Consider the following 10,222-nt stretch of genomic DNA (forward strand, 5'->3'; position numbering starts at 1 on the left):
CAGTCAGTGGACTGAATCAGAGCTAGTGTTTTCCGAAAAGCTTCGCAGTCCTTCCCGTCGTTCATTGGCTGCTGGCAGCGAGCGCTGATCCCAGCGTTTCCACGAAGCGATGGACGTCGCTGAAGGAGTTGTAGAGCGGCACCGGAGCGATCCGCAGCACGCTGGGCTCCCTCATGTCACACTGAGCAACACAAAGTCACAACGCTTATGTTACCTTGAGTTTTGGTGTTCTGAAAGAATACAGGCAGTCATGAGGCACTTTCGGTGCGCGTTAAAGCGCTTCCTGTGCAGAAAATCACTTCTGGCCCTCCATCTGCAGTGCGCAGGACAAATAAAGAGCAACGTGACGTCATCTGCAAACAACCTATACATGTCAGCCCCTCCAGCTACAGAGACTGAAAAGAGGTGACACTGTTTCCTGGAATATCCCAATGTTTAGTCTGCATATAAAAAGACAAAACTAGAAAAACTCAGTGAGTTCGCAGTGCAAACAGTGTGGAGTTTAACCATTTACAGTTTCATATGGACTTAAAATGGAGTGCTGATTTTTGTTTTCTCCTTTAGCAGCAGGACACAGAGCTCTTCTCAGTACCGCTCCTCTGAGGTGTCCGCTAAAACCTGTTGGCTACGTGAACATCTACTCACGGCGACGCCCCTCTTCTCCAGCTCCTGGAAGACCTTTCGGATGTGGACGGAGAAGGAGAGCGAGAGCTGGCAGCCTCTCTGCTGAGGGTCAGAGGGCGTGATGATGCGGACGTGAGGCTTGCGTGGCCGGCCGGGGTCCTCGGAGTAATAGTGCTGGATCAGGTACTCCAGGTAACCGGTCAGCAGGAGGGACTTCCTGCGCAGCGCCTGCATGCTGGTCATGTTGAACACCTGGCAGAGTCAGAGAGGTTTGAGATCATAACCACGTAAATAATGGGAAAAATGCTGAAAAAGAGCTCTTTTCCTGAACTTCATTCACAGCAGTACCTCCAGGCTGGCCTGCAGGGGGCAGACCAGCAGGATGGGCTGGTTCGACAGTCTGAAGCCGCTGACTCCAGGCTGCAGCTCCAACACTGCGGACACACAAAAGTTAAAATACGCAACAAGTGTGACGTTTAAGCGACTCTACCACTGCTGAAGCTGTTTTCACCGTCAAAGACATCACAAGTGTTTCAGTCATTCATTTAGAACCTGAAGTGAAGATGCAATATTCGGTGACACCACAAGATGGCAGCACACAGCAGCCTTAAACTCCCTCCACTGGCCTCAGAAGGTGAACCTCGAGACTTTTTATGAACTACTAAACAGAAAACTGGCATCATGCTGCCCAGCAGAGTGCACAAACATTATAGAGGTAAAAAAAAAAAAAAAGATTTTCTTTCACCGTTACTCATCTGGAAGCGAGTCTTCAGGTTGTGTCCCCACCATCCCAACAGTCTGCAGGAGACGGAGGAAGAAGGTGACGTGAAAATGATGGTTCAGTGGCAGGACGCAGCAAAGACGTCGACTGAGGGAGCCTTATAAAGTGTTTTATCCCACATTTAACAAAGACTGTGAATGCAACATCAGTCTGAGGATGTTTCAGCTGCTGCAGTGTTCAACCTTTATTTTAGTTTGTGTGTCAGCACTCACGCAGGCTTGATGGTGTCGTTATGCTTCTCGTGGACAAATGCGCCGGCGAGACCACCGGCTCCTGAATTCAGATACTGTGAGAAGACAGACAGGGCTGGTTGTTTACATGCGTCTGCGTTGACGCGTGCGCTGATTGAAGCGGCCAGCTGACCTTGTAGGAGCACCAGCAGGCGAAGTCCACTCCCCAGTCGTGCAGCTTCAGCTCGGCGTTTCCCGCGGCGTGGGCGCAGTCGAACCCCACGTAGCAGCCCTGTCAGACAAAGAAGAAGAGGGCACTCTGAGCTCGATGCTCTCACCTGGAGTTTATCTGCAAATCGACCTTTTTCTATCAAACATCCCTTCATTGTCGGGCGTTTTATTCCTCCTCGTTTTGTATTATTTTAACTGTCTGATTTCACCCGTCTTAATCCTTTTTCAGCACTTTGTAACTTTGTTTTGAAAAGGTCTTTATAAATAAAATGTATTATTAGTCGTAGTAACTTCAGTTTATCAAGTTAATGCAGTGATGTCAAATTTACAGTATTTCCCTCTGAAATGTAGTAAAGCAGAGGTAGAAAGTCTCTCTCAGGTGAATAAAAACCCTCTGAAACATCATTTTTCACCTCGTTTTTGACTTCCTTCATGCTTGACAAATGAGTTTTACCTCAGGAGGAGAAATGATGCACGTGCAAGCTCAACTTCTGGAGGGGAATAAATACATAAATACAATAATGAAGCAGTTTGACGCATGTGTTCAAAGGCTATTTTCAAACTTCCCTGAATCAGTGTTTGGTGCTCAGTAATCTCCCACTTCACATCAGGCTGAAGCCGCCTGAGCACAGGTGAAGGTGGTGAAGTGAAGCTAACTTTTAGTTTCTTCTATAATAATCAATATCAGTGCAGTAAAAAGTAAGATTTTCCTCTTCACTGCAGCTAGCTGAAGTGCAAAAAATGGAAATACTCAAACCCCTCAAGTGCTGCACTTGAGTAAACGTACTGAGTTAGATTCCGTCACGTACACGTCGTATGGAGGAAAATAATCTGTCATTTAAAGATGATGAAGAAGTCAGTTTAAATGAGGAAACACTTCACGCAGTTCTGCTGATTAGATGCACGTACCTTCCTCTGGCCGGCCTCAGTGATGGCCTCCATGTTGAACAGCTGACCGGTGTAATACTGAACTCCACTGAGCATCACCACAGCGATGGAGTCGCCCTCCTTCTCGATCACCTCCAGGATGTCCTCAGTTCTCAGAGTCTCTTCTCCCTGAACAGCAGGCAGAGTCAGCGATCAGCGGCACACACCAAACATGAATTCTGGGTTCGGTCAGTGTAAAGCAGCTCCAGTACCGGCCTGGGAGACAGCAGCAGCATGCTGTCCTCGGGGTCGAACCCTCGCAGTCGGACCTGAGACTCCACGGCGTACTGAGGACGGGAGGGACAAGAGGAGTCAGAGACATAAGAGGAGACCACAGTAGCGTTCACAACGAGTCTTCCTGCTGCCCTCAAAACTAAATCCATTTTCTTTTATTTAAGAATAATTTATGTTGCTTTTAATCTAACTGTCCCACTGCTCTGGTCTCAGGGAAAGGAAATAAATAAAAAAATAACAGTTTTCAGCTCAAGACGCGATGATATTTAACTGCCCTATTGAGCAGGACAGTGTCACTGCTTCTCTGGAGATCGTCGCTGTTTTATTGGCCTTCAGTTGTTGCTTATTTACCTGAAGAGCTACTGATGAAGGACAGGGCAGATCAGGGCATCTCGGTTTGAGACATTTCTGTTGCACTTACACCGGCTGGCCACGGGGTGGCAGTGTGTGGATGATGAGCAGATGCACCATTAAAGTCAACAAAGGGCTGTTATGAAGCTCCTGAATGATTTATGAATTTACCTCCACAGATAAACACATTTTTTCTACAATAATATCACTTAGAAATGTATTGTTGATTAGATTTTGGATAATAATTTAATTCTGGAAATAACTCGTGACTAATGTCAGCCAAATGTGTGGAGCGGAAACTATAAAATGGGAGGAAGTAGAAGTACAATTACCTCACATTGTCCTTAAATACAGTATTTGTGACCTGCAAATGATTTTGGAGTAGTTTACTTGAATAAATCCACCACTTTTGACATTTTCCAGAGCCTGCCGCGGGCCGTCGGTCTGTCCGTCCATCCCTCCATGGACACAAATGCCTGGATTCACTTTGTACTCAACGTTAAAAGTCTTGAAAAATTACATTTATCGTGATCGACCGAAGCAAATCACAACAGCGGGTACAATCAACACCAGCAACAAACAAACATATCATTCAGGCAACTCACCCATGGAGTCTCACAGATCAACAACACTCCCACAAAAACGTCTTTACGTCAACAAACGTCCACACGATCAATACAGTCAAATATTTTGTCCCAAACATTATAATAATCCACAAAAAGTTGCTTCAGACTGGCTTTTACACTAGTATCTGAATGAGCTCTGCACTCCAGCTGTCGTTCTTCTTCTTCTGTGCAATTTCACTGCGCTTCGTATCCAGATACGCTGCATTACCGCCACCTGCTGGATAGCAACAGCTTCACAGTGACAACTCCTGACAGTCCACGCACAATGATCCCGTTCACAGTTCATTAGCCAATCTGTAAATCAATCATCTTCTTCCTCCATCTTGTTTCATCCCCCTCTTCTTCATCCACCTCTTCTTCTTCTCTTCCCTTCCCTTCTTCCTTTCTTGACCCTTTTCTGCTCTCATCTTATCCACTTTAACTTCTTCTTGGATACTTTGCTAACCCAGCATGATGATGATGATGATGATGATGATGAAGTCATTCTCCAACGCCATTCCCACCTTTCAATTGACACCTCACTTAAGGACCCTAATCCAACAAATAGCGTGTGCACTGAAAGGAAGTGTCTACCCCTCTTCTTTCATGAAAAGATCGAGCCAATCGCAACCGATTATGCAGAAGACTGGCGCTTTGTAGAGCCAATGAAATTCAAAGATGTGCCGCTCCAGTGAATAATTTAGAGCCAAATCAGGGAATTTGGTGCAAATTGGACCGACGTTCAGAGGTTTACTCACGTGGTCTGAAGGAAAGGCCTTGTCCTCCAGGAGGATTTTGTGCCGAGCTGCTGTGGGTTTGTAGAAAGCAAGCTGCGGAATAACGACACGAAATGACTCAACATTAGGTTCACCTGAACTCATACCCGACAGGGTTTCATTTGCACGGTCCTGGTGATGGATTTATTTGCAGCTCTGGAGCGATGTCTTTAATAAAGCCCATTTTGTCGGTATCTTACCATCAGAAGGTGTAAATTAACTGTCAGCCCGTTCATCAGTGCCACCTCCTCAGCTTTAGCTCCTGTAAGAAACAGATTATTATGTAATATTCCACAAATCGTTCATACAAAGTTTGTACAGCGGCATTGACCCGCCCCTTCCTGTTGAGTCTATTGATTCCAATGGGGAGAAGCGAACATGAGCTCATATCATATCAGGAGAAAATCTACTTTGTTCAAGGCCTGCAACAGATCTGGAGGTCTGGAGCGTGCGTAGTAAGCTAGCAGGTAAAAACAAGCAGCGAAATACGGCACAGAAATGACATTTGGACTGCATCTAGTGTTGAGCTGTTTACAAGCAATGGTCCATCAGTGTTAAAAATGCCCAATGCAGACAGGAAGTTTACACCATTTCATAGCATTAACGCTGCTTGTAATGCATCAGCTTTTGTTACAGAGCATCTTTGGTGAGCTGAGGGGGGGGGTTGCAATCTGCTAACTCACCACTCGATGCTGCTAAATCCTACACACTGGTCCTTTAAGTTATTTAGCAGAACATTAATTATCTGTAATTCACTGAAAATCAAACTAGTGAGACGGCATCTATTCCACGCAATAACTAACCAGTGCACAAAATTTCTGAATCAAATTCAAGACAGTACGCTGCAGCGTCCCTCCCCACACGTCATGTGTCTGCAAGCGCATGTTTGTTTAAACACGCTTCATGCGAACTTCGGCCCTCACGAAAAGAACAGTGACCTGATCAAGCAGCTTCACAGACGAATTGTTAAAGAGTTGCATAAAAGGAATGCGACCTTCACATGAGGAGAACAACAATGCTGAAGGACGGCCAAAGATGTATTTTCCTCTTCCCTTCATGCTGATATTTTGTGTTGTACAAAAAGGAAAAAAAATGCATGAATAAAATCTAGTTCATCTAGTTGCTTTCACTGTTGTTTTCCTTTTCCTGTGTTGTTGCGTGTTACATAATGGTGCTAATGGAGATTTAGATCTCATGAGAACCATCCCGGTTCAATAAAGGTCCAAAATCACAAATCCCAGCCACATGTGGCAGCCACATGTGGCCAGAGCCAGATTTAATCAATTAAACATGTCTCTTACCTACAACGTTAGCCATGAGTTCCTCTATGTTGTTTTCAGCCCACGCCCACGGTCGAGAGCCTTCTGTGTGACCATGAACGCCCCTGAAAGACAGTTTATTTTACACACCGCAGCTAAACATTTCTCGCTTATTGAAACCCTTTGGGGAAGCGTTGAACAGACTGAGACTTAGCATACGTTTTAGCCCACTTCTCCAGCTCCTCTTCCAGGTACTTCCTCGCCATTTTGGGCTGAAGCCCCAACGAGTTTCCAACCAGGTAGATGCAGTCCTTGCTGCCGTCGACCAGCGAGAGATCGGCTACAGAAACATCAGAAGGGAGCGAATGCAAATCATTTTCACATGATTAAACAACTCTCTGACTCTCAGATGCTCAACATCAACTCACAAGGAGGCAAATCAGCAATTTTGGGCACAAGGAATTGCTCCCTGAGATGCCTCAGCTTGTCATGTTTGTCGAGGTACGCAGCCACTTCCGCAGAGGTCGGACTGCAACCCAGCGAGGCCGAAACTCGCCGCAAAGTTTCTGCTGGACTTGAGCCGTCAAACGGGTCCATTGCTGTGGGACTGGGAGGCTGATGCCTGCAAAGAGAGGAAACCCTTTTTAAGATTAACAAAGAAATTACAAGTATCAGTTGCTTCTTACTGCAGAAATCCCTTTGATTTGATTGCATTCCTTTGTTCTGTTATCAGTGACTCAAAATCCCTCTGTAGCTCTTTGAAACCTCCTGTGATACCTCAGGATGCATGTTTTGCCCGCAGAAATTGGCTGAAAAGGCGACAGTGTGCAGCACTTTCAACGCTTACGGCCTTCATGTTAAAGAACTGGCCAGCTGTCGAAGGTCGCTTTCCTGGTCACTATAGTCTATTTATGGCTGTAGCGACTAGCTGCTGTTAGCACAGTTAGCCATGCTGCTGGTGGTCCTATCAGCTGACTCGAGTCTGCCCAGACCAGGAGCTCAGAGCCCCAGAAGGCTGTTGGTGTGTACACCAAGCAGAACTGGACTCAACAGTTTCCCAGTGAACACGTACGGCTGAACTGGGACTGAACGAAGCTGCCAGTTTGACGACAGGGAGTCACATACGTCTCCCCCTGCTGACACTATGGAGGGACACCTGAGCTTTACTGTCACCTCTCGAGGCCGAGGCTAGCTGGTTAGCATGCTAACTCCAGTAGATATCTCTGCGGCACAATTTGACATGTCAGAACTGATGTTTCCTGGCGTTTTGTTCATATTTTTAAGAAATGCTGTAACGTTTTCATCTGAAATTCTTACATATTGCACCTATAAAAACACAAACTTGCTCCCTGATTTTCAAACCACTGGTCGTGACTGTACATTCATTACAGTCGTCTGCTCTTCCGTCCAGTCATTTTATTTTAAAAGGTCATTTTTGTTGCACAATCTGCAAGCTTACTTCACCTCTGACTGCACAGCACATTGCGTAGTTTCACACAGCAATCCAACGATCAATTAAAACGCTTTTGTTGTACATTGATTTTACCTAACTTGCTCTGAAAATCTGATTTGTGGCTAGTCATTCAGTCTTCCTGTATGTACTGAAAGATGTAACTCACAGTTTGCAGATGAGCTTCTTCTCCGCTGACAGCAGTCGGGCTGAATGAATCCTCCGCTATGGAAAATGCTCTTTGACCTCTCAGTCCAAAGCCCAAGTTAATAATTTCTTTACAAACAAAGATTAAGATAAAACCAGAGCTGAACATGCTTTTAGTCTTTACAGATCTGCTCTTCTTTTTTTTCAAAAGTCCTTCTGTGCAACTGGCTGGAAGAGGAAGTTCCCCATTTTTTAGTGGTTTCACTTTCGTGTGTGAAAATCCAAACGTGCCGTGTGAAGTTCCACATGTAAAAAAAAAAAAAAAAAAACATTGCTGAGCATCTCATTGCAAAACACGGGCCTCACTGTGCTGCTGTAACAGCCTCCGCTCTTCAGTGCTGGAATCTGGCTGCAGGGATTTGCTCCCATTCAGCCACAGCGGCATCAGCGAGGCCCAGCGCTGATGGTGGGTGATAAGGTCCGGCTCACAGTTCCAGTTCATCCCAGTGGGCGCTGTGTGGGGGTCAAGCCAAGGTCTTCCACGCCAAACTGGGGCTTTGTTAACGGGGGGCATCGTCATGTTTATCAGGACGGGGACAAAGCAAACTTTTGACAGAATCAATTTGCATACATATATTCAACTGGAAATATACAAAGTTAAACTAGAAAAGCTTATTCTGATAGAATTTCATTTATGGTTGATGTTAAAGCTGCATGTTGATTCTGCTCAGGGCCTGCAGGCGGCTCAGTCTATCACAGCCAATAACACACTTACGTATAAAGTCTCCATGTTCCGTCATATATCCACTAGATGGCAGCAAAGTGCTGTCAGTCTTGGAGGTGAGGGACGTGCTCGGCTGGTACGAATCCACTACAAACAGAGAATAAGGGTTAAAGATATGGTGCATTCACGCAGAGACATAAGAATTAGTATGTGCAAAGCAAATGTGTATTTTATTGCATGGAGTCAAATTGTGAAATTGTCTTGGGAATAATTTAAACTGTTGATCAAGCATTCTATAAAAACACTTCTAGAGATCAAACATTTGGATGCTAGATAATCATTGAGCAGCGTTATTCTTATTACAGTGGACTGTTATTCTTCTGTGTTTCCAGATTATTTTCCCAGAATTCACCGTCTCCCTAAACTCTGCAGGATCGTTGTTTTTATGAAAAGCCTTCTGGTTGAACCTCCGAGGTTGTTCCTCTTCCTCCTCACCTTCTTTTCTTCTTCATTATTCCTCCTCACAGCTCACTAAGCCGTCCGCCTCCATCTCGTCACATTAGCTGCAGCTCCCGCTCCCGCTGAAGGTGATATTTCCCATCCACGCTGCGTCAAACCGTGTCCGCGCCTAAAACGACAAAAGCATGGTCTGAATTTAAAACACGGAGATGTTTCTGAAAATGTTTGGAAAATAGATTAAGACAGAAGAACCAGAAGGACTTCTTTTTGTGAGGGGAGCCAATCAGAGCCAAGCCCAGAGGTGATGGGTGGTGTTTTTAATTACCCATATTGGGGGTGAAACAGACTCTTCCCCCTCGCAGTAACCTGACATCGCATCAGTGACACCTCACTGTTTGGGAAATGTCTCATAATCAAAGTTGACAGAGTGAGAAAAGCCGACGCTGAAGGTTTAGAGGTCATCCTGCACTCCGACCTACAGTGTGGAGGTGGAACCGTGCCTCAGCGAGGCCCAGCAGCCGCTGTTTCGACGCAAAAGTCCATTTAAAATCAAAACATGGCCGCAGAGCTGTTTTGAACAGGCTTGGCTGCTGCACAGTTTAAGTCACTTCACATGTTATTTAACAGGAAAATATCCTGGTGAAATCTGACTGTGCTAAAACCTCCACCTGGTCTTTCATCACATCTGCTGCTTTGTGTCCCTTCATGCTTCCCGTAGCTGCTCCTGAACGGTGTGTCCGCATGTGCTTTTAAAGTATACATGTTGCTGATGAATCCACTCCTGAAGTGTGCTGTAAAAACAAAAGCCCTCACCTCAGACATGACCTTCAGGACAACTCAATAAGAAGTCGCCCTCCAGGTCAAGCACGACTGACCTTTGACCCCGTCCACCCTGAGCTCTGTTCACAGACGCTGGATGATCACTTTGAGATCGCAATAAGTCGCGATTCTTTAGGAATACACACGAGAGCTGCTTATAATAATAATGATAATTCAAAATGAGCTTGCTGTAACTAACTAAATCTAAAGGCACGCCATCAGTTGGGGTTGAAGGCTGTGAACGCAGACGTGTTAAAAATGAGTCACGCTTTTTAACTGTGCAGAAACAACATGGCTGCAACATGTTCGTGGCCATCGGAGCTGCTGACAAGCCCTCCTGTATGTTCTCCCCTGGTTTTTCTCACAGTAAAGGAGGATGTGTGACATCTGGAAGCGCTCAGAAGGCAGGGCCCAAACTTCACCCCCCCCCCCCCCCGTCGTCTCTCAGGGCACAAACATCAAAGGAGGCGGCAGATAATGTCTTTTCCCCCATAGAGACGCTTCAGCCACCGCCACTGCAGACTCAAAGCAGGGAGGTTTACAGGAGGTTCCCAAGAGTCTAAAAGCTGCACGACACATGCAGGACAGGTGTGAAGAGGCCGAGAGCTGCAGGACAAATTGGGGTTTTAGTGCAGGAGCAGCAGGGAAGATGACAGGGGACAGTA

The 10,222-nt window shown here is 45.8% G+C and overlaps 1 protein-coding gene across 3 annotated transcripts; it reads right to left on the minus strand.

Moving 5' to 3' along the window:
• Positions 1-52: 52 nt before the first annotated feature.
• On the minus strand, positions 53-8,947 carry kynu (kynureninase). 3 transcript variants are annotated; one of them, XM_076723949.1, is made up of 15 exons: positions 8,775-8,947; positions 7,578-8,426; positions 6,387-6,580; positions 6,178-6,298; positions 6,001-6,083; positions 4,900-4,961; positions 4,682-4,753; positions 2,946-3,020; positions 2,716-2,862; positions 1,769-1,867; positions 1,618-1,691; positions 1,370-1,422; positions 973-1,058; positions 646-876; positions 53-181 (listed from the first exon to the last, which is right to left on the minus strand). In XM_076723949.1, exons 3-15 carry the CDS (start codon positions 6,553-6,555, stop codon positions 62-64), a joined length of 1,392 nt encoding a protein of 463 aa, XP_076580064.1. In that variant the 5' UTR covers positions 6,556-6,580; positions 7,578-8,426; positions 8,775-8,947; the 3' UTR covers positions 53-61. The 3 variants fall into 3 exon arrangements, with proteins under 3 accessions (XP_076580064.1, XP_076580065.1, XP_076580063.1); XM_076723950.1 differs by lacking the exons at positions 7,578-8,426; positions 8,775-8,947 and having other exon boundaries at positions 6,387-6,648; XM_076723948.1 differs by lacking the exons at positions 53-181; positions 7,578-8,426; positions 8,775-8,947 and having other exon boundaries at positions 586-876; positions 6,387-6,938.
• Between the last annotated feature and the right edge of the window lie 1,275 nt (positions 8,948-10,222).

The sequence above is a fragment of the Chaetodon auriga genome, chromosome 23, assembly GCF_051107435.1.
Source record: "Chaetodon auriga isolate fChaAug3 chromosome 23, fChaAug3.hap1, whole genome shotgun sequence".
In the NCBI taxonomy this organism is placed as follows: domain Eukaryota; kingdom Metazoa; phylum Chordata; class Actinopteri; order Chaetodontiformes; family Chaetodontidae; genus Chaetodon; species Chaetodon auriga.